Raw genomic sequence first — 18,159 nt, forward strand, 5'->3', positions numbered from 1 at the left:
AAGTGCTTTTATTTTCTACTCTTTACAGTTGACAAAACTGAGGCAGACAAAGGTGAGGTGACTTACCCAGGGCTACAGAGCTAGGAATTATCTCAGGCTGCATTTGAACTCAGGTCTTTCTGACTCCAAGCCCAGCATTCTTACTGTGCTGCCTAACTGGCTGTGTTTTCTGGATGGCTAAATAACTGACCGAAGTAGCCCCCAGCCATTCTTCTTCATCATCATCATCATCATCATCATCATCATCATCATCATCACCACGATCACTAGCTTCCACCCGTGCTTTACAGCACAGTTTTCTGAATGGCTTTTCTCACAGCCACCTTGTGACATACATAATCCTGTCTCATAATCCCCATTTTAGGGAAGAGTAAGTATAGGCTCAGTGAGGCAGATGAAGCACCTTCCTCCAGGGCACATAACTAGCACAGTATCAGAGCTTGTGACTTCAGAACCTTCTGTGCCAGAGGCTGCGGGAGACACCACAATAATTAATACACAGTCTGTGCCCTCCTGCAGCTCATGATTTGGCACCTATAAAAATAATGTGACCACTCTCATCAAGAAGCCTTTCTGGGATAGATCCCATGAAGGGGAATTCTTTATTACAGACACTGCACTGATTAGCAAACTGAGTCACTAAATAAAGCCTCTTCAGAGTTGGCCTACCACATACGTACCTTGGAAAGCCATCTGATGGATAAATGCTTTCACAGACTATAGAGCAGTCTACACTTTTCTTTTTGAAAATAAGAGATTCAGGAGGCAGCTAGGTGGCACACTGGACAGAGCACCAAATGTCTTTTCCTCACCCACTTGGAGGGTAATTAGGAAGGTGCCTGGCTGCTGATATTAGCACATAAAATATTTCTTAAAGTATTGTAGAAATGCTTTAGATTGCCACAAATTCTAGTGGTAGGAACAGAAGAGAGGCGGTGTGGTGGAATGGGAAAGGTAGAGAATTCCAAGCATGAGGGACATCAGTGAAAATGGCCAGTCTAGAGATGGTGTGTCTTGTTTGAGGAACAGGCAGGACAGTTTCACTGGGTTGAAGAAGAATAAGTGATGGGTGTGAGGTAGGCAAAGAGGTCAGAAGACAGTCTGGACTAATGGAAAGAATATAGGACTTAAGAGTCAAAAGACTTGAGTTCAAATCCATCTCTGCCACTTATTACCTATGTGACTGTAAGTCACTTTATTTCCCTAAGTCTCAGTATCCTCATCTGAAAAACGAGATTTAACTTTCCCTGATGTTTATAAAGTACATGAAGTTATAGAAAGAGAAAGACTTTGTGTCAGGAGACTTGGTTCCAAAAATCCCAACACTGGCTCTTACTAGCCATTTGATCTCAGACAGATGAATTCCTCTCTCTGAGCCTCAGTTTCCCCATGTGTAAAACGAAGGGAGTAGTATTTGTATTACCTACCTCTCAGAAGAGTTTTAAGGAAAGCACCAGGTTTGTGTGGGGTCACTATCATAGGCAAGGGGGAAGGGAAAGAACATTTATACAGCACCCAGGCATTGTGCTAAGTCCTTTCCAAATACTATCTCATTTGACCTTCACAAAAACCCTGTCAGGTAAGTGCTGCTATTATCCCCATTTTACAGCTGAGGAAACTGAGGCAAACAAGAGTTAAATGACTTACCCAGGGTCACACACCCCTGGCTCAATTCTTGACCAGTAATATATGTCTAGCAAGGCTTGCCTTGCTCACTTCCCACCTCCCTTCCCCTCCCCATGCATCTCTGCTGCCCTCTGTATGAACCCCCATCTTCATTCTTCAGAGGCCACAGTATTCCAAGGTTCATAGACATACCACATCACCTGAAGAATACTGAGGCTAAATAGTGCAGCCTTGTCAGAGACATCAGCCCTTCAGGGGCCAGCCACCTTACCTACATTACATTCCTTATTCCTCACACTGACCCTGTAAGGGAAGCCCACAGTTATTCACTATTAGCCCCACTTTACAAGAGAGGAAACTGAGGATGAGCGAAGCTAGATGAATTATCCAAGGTCACACAGCCAATAAATGGGAGAAGGAAAGGAAAGAAGGAACAGAAAAAGCATCTAAGCACTTAAGGAATATTATCTCATTTGATTTTCTCAATAACCTTGACAAGTAGATACTATCGTTATCCCCATTTGACCGTCAAGGAAACTGAGGCAGAGTGGGTTAAGTGACTTGCCCAGAGTCACACCACTAGTAAGAGGCTAAAGCTGGATAAAGACTCAGGTCTTTATCACTCCAGGCATAGTGCTCTATCCACTGTGCCACCCAGCTGGCAGCACATTCCCCTCCATACCACACAGACCCTGGCGATAAATTGGGAGGGACTTGGTCAACCAATTCTTAGATGTGTAATGAAAAGCAAGTCACTTATCCCATTGGAACCCCAGTCTCCTCTTCTATAAAATGGGGATGATACACTGTGCTATTTTTTCTCAAAATATTGTGATAAAGTGCTCTTTAAACTGTGAAGGACAGACATAACTGTGTTCTATCTTACTGGGGACAAAAGGCTTGGGGAAACTGGAGCTGCAGTATAGAAGGGGGAGGAGAGCCCTCTTGTGGTTGTCTGGGCAGTAAGAACAAAACCCTCTGGGACAAAAAGGTCTGGAAAAAAAGACAAGCTGGACAAAGCCCAGTGTGGCCCGAGCAGAGGTATCTCTTGTGTGCCCCTGCTTTGCCTTTGCTCCCCTGCCTCCCAGATTCCTGTAGCCTATTACAACTCATCCCCATGGAGCCTTCACAGCCCGCCCTCATCCCTACACAATCCATTCCACACATAGCTGCCAAGCTAACCTTCCGACCCCATCAGCACTTTTATCAGGTTGTTCCATGCTGCCACAAATCCAAAGGTAAACTAGCACCCAGGCCCTTTCATGTGTTGCTCCCTCAACCTTCCCCCATTTCCATGCCAAAACTGAGACCACTCCCTCTTCTGCATCCCGCACTCTCTGCTCCTCTGCTGAGACAGCCACGGTCAAATCAAAGCTACTCCCTCCCATGGCCCCTGACCTTCGGGCTTCTCCATCTTCTCCAGCAGCGTCATCTCTGTCAGCATCCACAGTCATCTACACCTCGAATCTATAAACCCTCCCATCTATTTTGTCAACAAACATGGCCCCACGTCCCTCCTCCTGAACACCCCCTCAGCCCACCCCACTGCCTCCTCAAGTGACCAGCTAAGTGCTTTTCCCTTTTCAGGCGAATTCTAGAAAATTCTGCACTGACTTCTTGTCTGCTCCTCTCCTCTCATGTCAAAGCTTTTGTGAAATATCATTTCTGGCTGCATTACTCACTGAAACTGCTCTCTTTTATGCATGGTTATTATAAAGTGGTTGGTTTGATTGTTTTAATAGGGAAAGGAGGTGATGAGAGAGAAAGAAGATGCTCAGCAATTGAAAAAAAATTAAATACCCCCCAAGTTACTGATGCACTTTTGATTGACTGCCAAACCTTTCCTCAGCCCTCATCCTTCTTCACAACTCCATCATTGGCCACCGATGACCCTTTTCTCTCAGATGCTATTATCCACAAAAAAGGCTGCAAATCTCTTTAAGTCTGCTCTTGTTTCCAAAACTCATGCCTCTATCTCCAGCCACCCACAGCACAGCACTGAACTGAGTCAGTTCATTACTTACACAGCCCTGGCCTCATCTTGGGCTCTCTCTGGACCACTGAAATATCCCTCTGGCTATAAATACTATGCTCTCGACCTGCGCAGCTTTTAGGGGCCTCAAATTTATCATGAGACTTAGCACAAGGAACTGGAGATATTTAGCATGAAGAAAAGAAGATGCACAGAGAAGACACAGTGCATTCAGGCACGTGGTGGGCGCAGGGTGGAATGTCACCCATTGTGAACAGATGCAGAAATCCAAATGGAGAGAAAGAAAAAAAAGCATTGTTGTTGCACCTACTAAATGCCTGGCACTGTGCTAGTCTCTTTACAAACACCTCACTTGATCTTCACAACAATGCTGTGAAGTATGTGCTATTATTATGCCCACTTTACAGAATAGAAAACTGAGGCAGAGCTGGGTAAAGTGACTTGCCCAGGGTCCCGGAGCTAGTAAGTGTCTGAGGCAGGATTTGAACTTCCTTCTTCCTAAGTCCAGGCTCAGCAGTCTGTGCACTGTGACGCTCCCTACCTGCCTCTAGGACTACTGCACCGTTGGAGCTGAATAGTAGTTCTGACATTTTGCAACCCCATTTGGGGTTTTCTTGACAACCATATTGAAGTGGTTTGCAATTTCCTTCTCCAGCTCATTTTACAGATGAGGAAACTGAGGCAAACAGGATGAAGTGACTTGCCCAGGGTAACACAGCTCTCAGCACTCAGGAAGATGAGTCTTGTTGATTCCAAGCACAGTGTTCTATGCACTATGATGCCACCTAGCTACCTGGAGCTAAGTAAATATTTAGTAAGAAGCTAAGTAAATAAATATTACTAGATGGGAAAAGGTAGGATATAAACCTACTGGTGACATGCTCTTGTTTAGAGACAGGCTGAACTCAATGGGCTAAGAGGTCTTTCTTTGGCCTGAGATCATGGATTCTCAAGTCACCCCCAAGGAGCTTCTGAACATCCCCTCAAAAGCTGTTCCTCTTTTTTTGTCAGTATAAATACAGGCATCCAAGCTGAAGCTGGGTCTGACTCTTTTTCACTTACCTCCATTTCCCAATCAGTTACTAAGTCATGGTCAAAGAGGCCACAGAAACAAATGTTTTAAAAAAATGTTTAAATGTAACTGGGGAAAAAATAAAATATTATTTAAAATCATAAAGAGCTTGGTGGGTGGGGGCTGGGGGGAATCTCCTACTGGAGAGCTCACAGGAGAGATCAGCAGATTCACAGCCAGGACTTGCAGAGCATCAGGGGGGCCCTGGGGCAGTGTGTTGGTGCAAGTGTGTAAGGGTTTGCTTTCATTTCTGAAAGAGTTGGAAAATTGGCATTTACTAACCAAATTGGTAATTGGTTAATTGGCAACAAAATCCCACACCCTTCAGATGTATTGGTCCGTTTATGCCAGTTCTTTTGATACAGAATTCAATTCAGTAAGCATTCATTAAGCTGGGAGGTGGGTTTTGCTGTTACCCCCATTTACACATAAGGAAACTAAGGCAGGCAGTGCTTAAGTAATTTGCCCAGGGTCACAGAACTAGTAAATGTGTCTGAGGCCAGATCTGAACTCAGGTCCTGCATATTCCAAGTCAGAAGCTCTAGCCACTGCCCTACCTCACTGCTATGATTATCTAACGGTTACACAGTGGCACCCTCAACAGAAATGGGGAAGTTAAGATAAAGTGTGGGGAAGGATAACTGAGTTCTGTTTTGGACTAGCTGAGTTTGAGATGCATATGTAGAAATGTCCAAGAGGGAAGTAGCGGCTAAGATGGCAATTCCAAGCACTAACCCAGCTAAACTCTCCTAACATTTCCCTCCAAACAACTTTAAAATAACTCCTTAAATAAAATTTTGGAGCAGCAGAGCCAACTAAAGACCAAAGTGAGACATTTTTCTAGGCAAAGACAACTTAGGAGGTTGGCAGAAGAGGTCTGTGACAGCAGGGCAGGCCAGCCGGGAGTATGCATGGCAGCAACACCAGCCTGGGCACTGGAGGAGGCTGTAACAGAAGAAACAGTAGCTTTGGGAGCTCTCAGCCCAGAGAAGGCAGTAAGGGGGTCAAACAACTGGTTAGAAAGACATTAAAAGGGGCCCTTTGTTGGCACTGATCTACAACTCTATGGCCTATGCACAGTTCTGGGTCTCAGTTCCAGGGAGGAAGGGAGTGCTGGGGGTCAGTCACGAGGGAGCAGGGGTCCTGGTCACAGTTCTAAGGCAAAGAGAGTGCTAGTGTTTGTGGTTGCAGGGGATCAGAGACTCTTCTTGGATAAAGACCAGGACCCCCTCCTTGGGTCTCCGTGGGTCAGAACCAAAAACTTGCACACCTCCAGAACTAGCTCTGAAAATAGCAGCACAAAAAAGCCTAAAGCTTGGAAAGTGCCTCCCAATCCCCAGATGAGCAAAGCCCAATTTTAACAAAAAGTTCAAAGTCAAGAAACAGGCTGGAAAAGAGCAAACAACAACAATTTAAAAAAAAAAAAGAATTTGACCATAAAAAGCTACTACAATGACAGCCAAGACTAAGACGTAAACTCAGAAGAAGATAATAATGAAGAACAACTACCAAAAATCCTCCAATAAAAATGCTAATTGGACCCAAGTCCACCAAGAATTCTTGGAAGTTAAAGAAAGAGATACAAATAGCAGAGGAAAAATTGGAGTGATGCAAGAAAATTATGAAAAGAGAATTAACAGCTTGGTAAAAAAAAAAAGGCACAAAAAATAATGAAAAAATAACACCTTAAAAACAGAATTGGCCAAATAGTAAAAGATGTACAAAAATTCACACAAGAAAAGAAGTCCTTAAAAATAGGAATTGGGCAAGTGGAAGCCAATGACTTCATGAGACATCAAGAAACAATAAAACAAAGTCAAAAGAATGAAAAAATAGAAGGAGCTGTGAAAAATCTCATCAGAAAAAAAACTGACCTGGAAAATAGGCCAAGGAGAGATGGTTTAAGAATTACTGGACTACCTGAAAGCCATGATGAAAAAAAGAGCCTAAACACATTTCAAGAAATTGTCAAGGAAAACTACCCTGATATCCTAGTACCAGAGGGTAAAATAGAAATTGAAAGAATCCAACAATTGCCTCCTGAAAATAGATCCCAAAATAAAAATTCCCAAGAATATTATAGCCAAATTCCAGAGCTCCCAGAAAGAAACAATTCAAATATTGTGAAGCTATAGTCAGGATCACATAAGATTTAGCAGCTTCCACTTAAAACAAACAAAGGGCTTGGAATGATATTCTAGAAGGAAAAGGAGCTAAGATTACAACCAACCATAACCTAACCAACAAAACTGAGTATAATCCTTCAGGGGGAAAATGAATATTTAATTAAATAGAGGACAACTTCCAAGTATCCATGATGAAAAGACCAAAGCTGAATACAAAATCCTGACATTCAAACACAAGACTCAAGAGAAGCACAGAATGGTAAACATGAAAGAGTAATTATACAGGACTCAATAAAATTAAACTGTTTACATTCCTACATGGGAACTGCTTACATTTCTATTTATTTAACTCCTTAGAATTTTATCATTATTAGGGCAATTAAAAGGAGTCTACATAGACAGAGGGTATAAGTATTAGATGATTATGTTAAGATGATTCCCCCTTCCCCCTCCCAGAAAAAAAAAAATTAAAGAGTGAGAGAGATACACTGAGAGAAGGGGGAAGGGAGAGATAGATTGGGGAAATTTTCCTCACATAAAAGAGGCACACAAGGAAGAACTTTTATAGTGACAGGGAAAATTGGGAGAGGGGTGTGTGAGGATGGTGGGCAACACTTAAACCTCTTTCTAAGTGGAACTGGTTCAAAGAGAAAAGAATATATATACACACTCAATTGGGTATAGAAATCTATCTTGTCCAATAGGTAAACACAAAGGGAAGGGGATAAGAAATATGATAAGGGGATAAGAGATATGGTAGGGGATGATAAAAGAGAGGGAGGATTAAAGGAGGCAGTGCTCAGAAACAAAACAGACTTTTTAGGGAGGGATAGAATAAAAAGAGAGAAGGACAGAAGAAAACAGAACGGATGGAAATACATAGTAATCATAATTGTGAACGTCAAATGGGATGAGCTAACCTATAAAATGAAAGTATACAGCAGAACGCATTGGAAACCAGACTCCAACAACACATTGTGCACGAGAGACACACTTGAACCAGAAAGACACGCACAGATTTAAAATAAAGGGCTAGAGCAGAATCTATTACACTTCAGCAAAAAAAAAAAAAGGGAAGGGTAGCAACCATGATCTCAGACAAAGCAAAAATAGAACTATTTAAAAATGATAATCAGAGAAACTACATTTTGCTAAAAGATGTCACAGACAATGAAGTAACAGCAAAATTTTTACAGCAATTTTCTCTGATAAAGGTCTCATTTTTCAAATATATAGGGAACTCAGTCAAATTCATAAAAATGAGAGCTATTCCCCAATTGATAAATGGTCAAAGGATATAAACAGGCAGTTTTCAGAGGAAGAAATCAAAAATATCTATAGTTACATGAAAAAATGCTCTAAATCAGGGCTTTTTAAACTTTTCCCACTCGCGACCCCTTCAGTGCTTCTTAAACTGTGGGTCAAGACTCCATATAGGGTCTAATCATTACCGATTAAAGAAATGCAAATTAAAACTGAGGTACCACCTCATACCTATCAGAAATAGTAAATGCTAGAGAAGATGAGGAAAAATACCTACACTAATAAACTGCTGGCGTTGTGAACTGGCCCAACCACTATGGAGAATAATTTGCAACTATGCCTCAAAGAGGTATAAAACTGTGCATGCCCTTTGACCCGGCAATATCACTACTAGGTCTGTAGCCTAAAGAGATCAAAGAAAAAAGGACCTATAGGTACAAAAATATTTATAGCAGATCTTTTTGTGGTGGCAAAGAATTGAACATTGAGGGGATACTTATCAATAAAGGAACGGCTGAACAAATTGTGGTATGTGATTGTGATGGAGTACTATTGTGGTATAAAAAATGATGAGGGGGTGGTTTCAGGAAAAAAACAGAGCAAGACCTATATGAACTGATGCAAAGTGAAGTGAGCAGAACAGGGAGATCACTGTGCATGGTAATAGCAATATTGTAATGATAATCAACTGTGAAAGACTTGGCTATTCTGATCACATACAATGATCCAAAGGATTCATGATGAAAAAAAATGCTATCCACCTCCAGAGAGAACCACTGATGAGAACACTGAGTGCAAATTGACAATTATAATTTTGACATAATTGATTAGTATAATTTTCTTGCTTTATTTTTCTTTGATGATATGGCTAATAAGAAAATAAGTTTTACATTAGTTCACATGCATAAGTGATATCATTCTGTTTGCCTTCACAGTAGGTGGGGGAAGGTTAGGAGCGGGAGAGAGAATTTGGAACTCAAAATTTAAAAAGGACAAAACACCCCAGCAAAAATAAATAAATAATAAGTTTGGAGTAAGGAGGGAAAAAAAAGAAATGTCCAATACGTAGCTGATGATCAGGAGCTGAAGCTTAGAAGAGAGACTGGGGAAGGGGGGCGGGGGGGGAAGGTTCACGTGTGTGTGTGTGTGTGTGTGTGTGTGTGTGTGGTGTGTGTACACATATATATATGGGGAGAGAGAGACGGAGACAGAGACAGAGAGCCAGGCAGAGATATCTGGGAATTAGCTGTATATTAATAATTACATGGGATAAAATACTGATAAAGTAAAACGGAGTGATGACATTACCAAGTATGAGACTAGAGAAGAAGAAAAGAGGGCCCAGGTCAAGGCCTTAGCAAATACCCACTAAGGCAATTAGTCAGCAAAAGAGATGAGTAGTGACCAAATAGGTTAGGAAGAAAACCAAGAGAAACAGTAGCATAAAAACCCAGACAGGAGGAAATATGTAAAAGGAGAGGTTGATCACTGATGTCAAATGCAGCAGAGAGATTAAGAAGGCTGAAGGTTGGAAAAAAAAAAAGATCAGATTGGTCAATTATGAAATTGCTGATAACTTTGGAGAGAATCGTTTCCATCGAGTGAGGAGGCTGACACATGGACAACAGAGGGCCAAGAAGAGAACAAGAGATCAGCATGTTCTTCAGTGGCACTGTCCATCTCCTCACAGCCAAACAAGCAACTATGTGCGAGGTAAAGAGGGCTTCATTCACTCCTCACTCACCTCACTGTGGATTCCATGTCTAACACTTGTTAGCTATAGCACTTATGGAAGTTCCTTCTCTCTAAGACTCAATTTCCTCCACTGCACAAATGAGAAGGGCTGAGCACTGAGCCAGCATCCCTTCTGACTTTTTATAAGGTCAGCTTTATGTAAAGCTATCCAACTGAATCCCCAAGAGTCCCCTAGTGGCTGTGAAATCCCCAAGTTGATTCTTCTCATTCTAGCACCTTGTTTGAATCAGCAATCAATGGCACTTTTGGAAAGGAAAGAAAACATTTTCAAAAGCAACACATAAAACATATCTGCTTTATGAAGTGAATGCGTTCTTTTAGCAGAATAATGATCTGCAAAGGGAAATCCCATAATGAATCCACTGCACATGAGAACGATGGTTAAGGACAAATGGAATAATAGTGAGGATGGAGAAGTGCTGAGCAGAAAGCCACTGACCCACCTGACGTACCCCACAGACTCCAACCACTTCTAGTAGATGACCCAATCTTCTCACTCTAGGGGATGATTTGAAAGAGCCTTGCCCACCCTGATGAATCTCCCCTCTCAGAGAGCTGGGATTCCAAAGCTGCATGGCATCTGAGAGATTATTTTGTCCAGATGAAGAAACTGAGTCCAAGGGTGAAGGACGTGCTTTCCTAAAGGTCAAACAGTGAATCTTGGAACAGACATATAAATCTCCTTCAGTCATTCCAGAAAAGCCCTCTCTTAAACCTCAAATAAGCCAGCAAAATAAAATACAGCTTACAAAAAAATCCAGAGCTGAAAAAAGGAAAGGCAAATATGACCCCTTCTCCTATACTGTAGTTCATTAAGGACATTTTCCCTCCAACTTGCTACAATGATGGGTAAATGAATGAAAAGCATTTACTGACATAATTACCCATGTATCAGACTAACTCACTAGGAATGCAGATATAAGAAGAGAGACCATCCTTGCCGTCAAGGAGCTTACATTCTAATGGGAAGACAACTCATATAACGGAATGGTGGCCAGGGAGGGGTGCTGCAGTGTAGAAGTCACAGGAAGCCAAAGTGGAGCAAGAGAGCAGGAGCTTGACAAATCTTTCCTGGAATGGCAGTGTTGATGGGCTAACAGTGGACTCAATATGGCATGAAGACATCTACTGAGCAGCACTGTGGTAGGTTTAAATTGGGATAGAAATGTGATAGCTCAGGAATCAGAAGCCCAATGACAAGCCCAAGCTGGTTATATCTTGTTCATTATAATGAACTACCATTATGTTGAAAACTAAAAATTAATTTTTAAGTTAAAAAAAAAAAAAGAAATATTATAACCAGTATCCAATCAGGACATTGTATAGTTTAACTATATCTATACACTATTATACTTTTTTCTATAAAATTTAGGCAATAAATGTACTAAACTTATTCAGTCTTTTATCCTAAAAAGAATTTCTTCTTCGGCCAAAACATCAGGAAATTTGGGGTTCTTTGTGATATAAGCAGAATATGGGACAGGTACAGGAACTAGATATGAGTTCATTATTATAGGAAACTTATAGATAAGGATGCTCTTTTGATGATATATAATTAATGAATATATAAGTAGGGCAAACTACTTCCATAAAATAAAAAAAAAAGGTTGGACGTTTCTTGCACATGTTTTATAAAAAGTATTAACAAAAGCATGTTATAGGTGAACTATATGTACCTGGACAGCAAAATTATCCTGAAGATGCATTGCAATGTTAAATTTTAAAATCAACATTAATACCTTGTCAGTGATATTTAATATTCAACAAATGACTTTGTGTTATAACCCCAAGAATGTAGATAGTAAGAAAAATGGAACTGGGTGAGACTTAATGTCAGCTATGTCATCAAATGGGCATAATAACAGTTGAAGTCCAAGAACTGCATTGCAAATAAACAGACTGAAGGGTTAAAAATGGGGGGAACTATACATACACACACACACACACACACACACACACACATATAAATATAAAATTTTTGATGTGAACTTTAAAAGCTCCAGAAGGCTCCCAAGCTGTACTTTATTCTATGGAATTCATACTGAAAATATAAAATAGGTAATATACATTATCCAAAAAGCAAAACTTTCTGAGATATGAAAGGAAGACATAGTGTCTGAACAGAGCAATTAAATAAAATAACATTTGTAAAGTGCTTAGCAAAGTGCCTAGCACATATTGGGCACTTTAATAAAGGCTTATTCTATTCCTACACAATGAACAATTCTTGAGTTTAGAAGGATATTGTCTTAAAATCTGCCTTCACTTATGACTCTCATATTACCCTGGTAATTATCTCACATCATTCTTTCCATCCAGAAACTTCCAGGTAATCATTATGAACTATTTCTAATTTCTCTTTTTTCCTTGTGACTCAATTCATTAAGTCTGGTAAACTTCAATCCAGAAAACCACTCATGAGTCCACAGTCACTTAGCATTGCTGGCCCCCACAGTCTGGAGCTCCCCTTCCCTCCAGCTTTATGTTCTACCTTTCTCTTCCAGATGCTCTATGCTCCCCAGCTAAACTAGGCCACCTGAATTTAACCTGCAGACCTCCTCACATTGTCCCAGCTCCCATCTTTAGCTCACACTTTACTATGCCTGTCATCAATTCCACCAATACCATTCTGTATCTACTGAAATTCTACACATCCTCTAAGGCTCAACTTAAAGCCACTTCTTGGAAACCACTGCTGCTCCCCAAAGTTGTTAATGCCCTTTCTGTCTTCTCTTTCCCTAGATTTTGCACAACATTTGGCTTGCACCTAAGTCTCAGGTTCATTTCACACTGGAGCTATTTGTATATGTGTTACTATAAGTTTCATGCAGGCAGAGATCAGGGTGAATTTAATCTTTATACTACTACCCATGGTGCCAAACACACAGTAAAGTGTTTGATAATCGCTCACTAAATGAGAATGAATCTACGAACTGCTCAAGATGAAGTGGAACATGACTTTGTCATTATCATTCATGTGAGGCCCAGGCTCACAGACCCAGTTCTCAGCAGGTCTCAGGAGGCTGTGGAACCCAGGGAGAAGCACTTGGACTGACAGTGTTACTGGATAGAAAGGCACCTTCCAATGAGCCCGGGTGGGCATGTGGATGAATCCCTTTAATTTGACTCCTGGAAATCAGTGGTTCACACACCCTCATATCCCCTGCCTTACTTTAATTAGATGTGGGATGACAGGGATGACATTTTAACTGACCCAACAAGGAATGTTCTAAACGACCAGATATGGCCTTCTTTGTGGAATGTCATCCTGGCTGAGGGCTCAATCAATATGGATACAAACACCCAAGGAGTACTGGTACGACAGGACTGATGGGAAACGGAGGGGGATGGCAACAACTTACAGGACACCAGCACTTTCCGATCCACAGAGCTGTCTCTTCCCTAGCCCACTGTGATGCTGCTGCCTGACCCGCTGGACCCAATGCGATGGAAGCAGGATCCAAAGCTGAGCCGGAAGCCTGAGGATGCCACTGGTGGCTCAGGAAAGGAGAATGGGCCGTGGCTATGATCTAGCGAGCTAATCGCCCTCAATGCTGCTGATCATTTTGCCGACAGCTGGCTTGTACATGGATGTTTGAATGTGGTCTCCCCCACAGACTGGGAGCTCCTAGAGGGAAGGGATGGTCTTTGGCCTTTCTTTGTGGCCCCAGTCCATAGCACAGGGCCTGCCTAGCACTGAAGTAATGTTTGTTAGCTTGATTATCACACTGAGGAGGAGTGTGGTGCCCAGCAGTGTTTTCTTTCCTGCAGGCTCCATACTGCCTTAGAAAAAAATAAATTCACATTATCCAGGTTGTGTGATTATTTTATTAAACATTTCCCAATTACATTTTAATCTGGTCCTAGCCAATCACTGTCAGCTCTAGGATGAAGGAAAGAGGATCAGACTTCAATTCGGGCAGCCTAGGTTTGAATCCCGGCTCAGACACTCATGAGGCTGGGTAAGCCTGGACAGATCACTGACATAAGCCTAAAGCAACAGAGTCAATGCCCCTACCTCTCTTTTAGCGTTGTTATGTGGAACTACTTTATGCACCTGAAAACAGTTTATAAATGTGAGGGATCGTTCTTTTGATAATTATCCTAATATCTCAACAACATCATTACAGAACAACATTGGCCACGGGGTGTGTAGGTAACACACTGAAAAATTTTAAAAGCAACAAAAAGACACAGAAATGGTCACAGAGCAGAGCCCTAAAACACAGGACTACAAATCTAGAGCTGGAAGGAACCTCATATTGGAGGCGAGGAACCTGAAGCCTCAGGAGAAGTGACCGGCCTGCCCAGGGCCTGCAGCTGAACCCTGCCCTCTGACTCTGGAGCCAGAGCTCCTTCCACTGTGTCCCAGCCCCCTCCAGCATGCTGCCTCCCAAAGTGACTAAGGTTTTTAATGGGCACAGAAGTGAAGGACGTACCAGGAAAACCCATCGGCGATAACAATAGAGAAGACAACAGCAATGATAGTATTGTTATTATTATTGTTGTTCTTATTGACAGCAGTAGCTAGCATGCAAACAGGTCCTGTCCAGGGCCTGTTCTTAGAAGAATGCTCTAGACACAAAGGATGGTTAAGCTACAGCAGCTCTCTCAAGGGTCCAAACAATGATCTGAGAGCCAGGCCATTTCAGGCTGTCACAAGTCAGACAATAATGTATTTGCTTTAGTTGAACTAAACACAATCCCATAAGCAGGATCTGACCATGGAAATCAGAAGGGAAGGGACTTTTTCTATTCTAAGGGAAGAGAACATTCAAGGGAAAGGAAAATTCTAGCCCTAAGGACTGTCAATCGATGAATGATTTGGTGATAATTTCTGCTTTGATTCTGAAGTTCAAATGCAATATAAATCAAACCAGAAGTCTGAAATGCAGACGCCCCACTAAATAGCAAAACCTTTCAATTCATGTTTCCGTGAAAATGAAGACCTTACCCAGCATGACTCGAAGAAGGTGGTGGCAAGTCGGGTGTGAGCACATAAAGACTGTTGTTTTTTGGCAAGTGTAGAGTTTTTAAGACCGTCTGAAAAAAAAAAGAAAACCATGACTGTTTCTGGGCACTGCCAATGCTTTAGAAGCTGTCATTTTGGCTGTAGCTATACTGTACTATTTTCATAAATTTGGCATATATTTCCATTTAATTCAATTGAACAAATATTTACTCAGCACATACCAAGTGAGAGGCCTAGCACTGGCCTCCTATGGGGAAAATAGATAGCCTGACTCCTTCTAGACAATAAGCACTTCAAGTACAGACAGGGAGTAGGCATTAGTGGGGTTCAAGTATAATTCTCTGAACTAAGAGAGGACTAAATAAATACTCATAGAAACAGATACCACAGCACCTATTCTAATGGAATGGGAAAAAAGCAGGATTTTTCCAGCAATAAGGGGTTGAATCCTAAGAAGCCCATCAAGCTCAGAGCTGCCTTGAGGTTACTTTGGCCAACACTGAGAAGAAGCCTGGGAACTTAGCTTAGCTCATACTAAAGATCTAGTCTCCAAGTTCCTGGGGCACTGAGGTTAAATGACCACATGGCCAGCAAGTCATGAGGTCAGCTATCTTTCTACTACACCACCCAACCTCACCTTCCTTCTCTGAGTATTGTACATAGGGTGCATCTCTAAGCCAAAGACTACGTCTCCACTTACCGCACAAAATCAGTGTCTCTGAGCTAAAAGGGAACTTGGGAACCTGAAACTAAACTCTTCAGGGCAGACAGATGGTCCAGTTTCAGAAAAGGCACAGGAAGTGAGTGAAGCATACATACAATTTCCACGTTGTTTTTCTACTGTCATTCATAATCCTTTGGGTACCATGTTTCTATCCAAATGGATACTCAAAAGGTCTGCTGATACTGTCATACAATGGGACTAATTCTACTCCAGTCCTCTTCTCATGCACAACTATATGGTAGAGGCAATAGGATGTTCCAGGGCTGCACAAGCAGAGCACCAGCCATGGCCAGGAAGGATCTAGATGGGCTCAGGTTCTCCAAGGATTAGGTGTATGAAATGCCCCACAGGGCAGATCACCGCTTTTAAAGACTGACTCTGGGACTCAGAAGATATTGGTTTGGGTCCACATTCTGTCACTAAATAGCTGCATTACCAATGGAAAATTGTTCCACTCTCAAGTTTCCATTTCTTTCTCTAGAAAATGACAAGTATGGACACTATAACTTCCAAGTTCCTTAAAAAGAGCAGTCTGAATTTTCCCCAAAAACAAAAAAAAAAGAGAGCACTGGGTTTTGAAGTTTGTGGTATGCTCTGTATTTCATATCTGTATAGACACTTTATTTTACTCGAGCTATCTATTTCATTTATTTTATACTTTTATGTGTATTTGCATGTATGGAGGGAGGGAACAAAATTGAATTTATAACTGCCTTTGGAAGACAAAAGAAAATTTATTAATTGGGGAGAAAGAAATATAAAATTTATTTGGAATGCAAACTCCTTGACAAAAGAGTCTTTTTCATTTTTGTCTTTATGTCCCCAGCAGTTAGCACAGAGCCTACAAAACAGAAGAGTTTAATAAATGTCTGCTGAATTGAATTCAATCAGGAGATGTAACTTCTATTCTCACTGCTGCTACTAACTAGCTATCCTATCCCCTCTCTGGCTCTCAGTCATCTCATCTGTAAAATGAAGGGTTAGTATTAGATGATCATTAAGGTTCCTTCTAACTCTGTGATAATCCCATGAGTTTATGAAGTTGCAAAAGAGTGTGGCCAAGGAACTTGAATTATATGAAAAACTCACTCCTTTCAGACATTATTTGAATACTCTGGTGACCAAACACTTCAGTTTCTTGACACTTGGAAAATCTGATCATGAACTTCTTGCCTACTGCTTAATCAACAGGCACATGTAATATTCTTTTATTTCTATAAAGTAAGGAAACTTACACTGTCTTCTACATCTCCAGTCTTCCAGCCTTTTAACAGCATTTTAGAGACAGGAATCTGGAGTTCATTTTCTAGAATCTGTTTGATCTCTCCTGTCAAAGAAAGAAAAAAACAAACATTAATCAGATAACATGATTCTCAACATTTTTCCATAACATCATAGCTCCAGGAATCCATTACTATGAAAAAAAAAAGTCATTTACAAAACATCCACTTTTAGAATAGAAGATTTTATTGGGGAGGGTGATGCATTCTCAGAAAAACATTTAGGTAATATTTCAGAGTGGAAAAAACATTTATTTCGATCAGTCTTTCTCAGGCTGTCTCTGCCCTAACCATGCTCTCTTCTCCTACCTGGTATCCCTTCCTTCCTGCCCAGTCCCTTTTTGGGAATGCCCTCATACCTAGAATCTTCATTGTCTAGGACCTTGGAAGCTAAAAAACTTGCAGCTTCCTTGCTAATTAACATGTCCCTGTCTATGAGATTGGAGATAGGAAATCTAACCCCTTCCAATCAAACATCTGGCTCTCTTAGTTTCTCCACGCTGCCATGATTCACAGAGTGATGACAGACCCTAGGATCCCACCCAATAAACTAAAACAGACTAAGATAAGCCAATTCCTTGAAATAGCCTCTGGAAAGATCACTGTGGACTCCTTCCTTCAGGCCCAGTCTCAAGAACATCAGGCCCAGCGCTCTTTAGTAATATCCCTAGTTGTATCCTCTCCTTGCCTTTCTGTAAACAGCTGTGGAGGTGTTTACAACTGTCTGGATTTCAGGTGAATACTATTCTTGTTTTAGATGTGAAAGCTATTATGTATTTGTGAGGAGTTGGGGATATTGCCCTAGTCTCTTTTACTTGTTGCCTGTGCCTCTCCTTCCATAATTTAATCATGGATTTACTTTTAATGTATGTTTATTGATATCTTTTGTTTTTTCATCATCTAGATTTCTTCCTGTACTCCAACCCCACCCACCCACTCATCCCAAGATATGCCTTATAACAATATTCTTAAAATTAAAAAAATAAGAAAACCAATCAGTTTAGTGAAAAAAAAGGGTGACATTATATGCAATTCAATACACTATAGACCACCCTCATGTCTACAAAGGCATGGCAGAAGGTATATGCTCATATCTCTTCTTTGAGGCCAAACTTCAACAATCATTATAAATACCTACTATTTGTCAGGCACTATGGAAGGCAGTGAAGATACAAATTTTTAAAAAAATTAATCCCTATTGTCAAAAAGCTTACATTATTGAATACAATTTCTACTTAATAGTGACAGTTATGGTTCTTCTTTGCCTGTCATTGCTTTCTCATCACATTGCTATTGCTCACATTTCTAGAATTATATCAAATAACAGTGGATAAAAAAAGCCCACCCT

The 18,159-nt window shown here is 41.1% G+C and overlaps 1 protein-coding gene across 2 annotated transcripts in view; it reads right to left on the reverse strand.

The window, feature by feature from the left end:
- FAF1 (Fas associated factor 1) overlaps positions 1–18,159 on the reverse strand; it is a 415,784-nt gene that overhangs the window by 262,377 nt on the left and 135,248 nt on the right. For both annotated transcript variants that reach the window (XM_020987731.2, XM_020987730.2), the window contains exons 5-6: positions 16,767–16,858; positions 14,790–14,878 (exon numbers count right to left, since the gene is read on the reverse strand). In XM_020987731.2, coding sequence (XP_020843390.1) covers positions 14,790–14,878; positions 16,767–16,858 — 181 coding nt within the window. The remainder of the gene's footprint in view (positions 1–14,789; positions 14,879–16,766; positions 16,859–18,159) is intronic.

Source organism: Phascolarctos cinereus, unplaced genomic scaffold (assembly GCF_003287225.1).
Source record: "Phascolarctos cinereus isolate Bilbo 61053 unplaced genomic scaffold, phaCin_HiC Scaffold_5;HRSCAF=322, whole genome shotgun sequence".
Lineage (NCBI taxonomy): Eukaryota > Metazoa > Chordata > Mammalia > Diprotodontia > Phascolarctidae > Phascolarctos > Phascolarctos cinereus.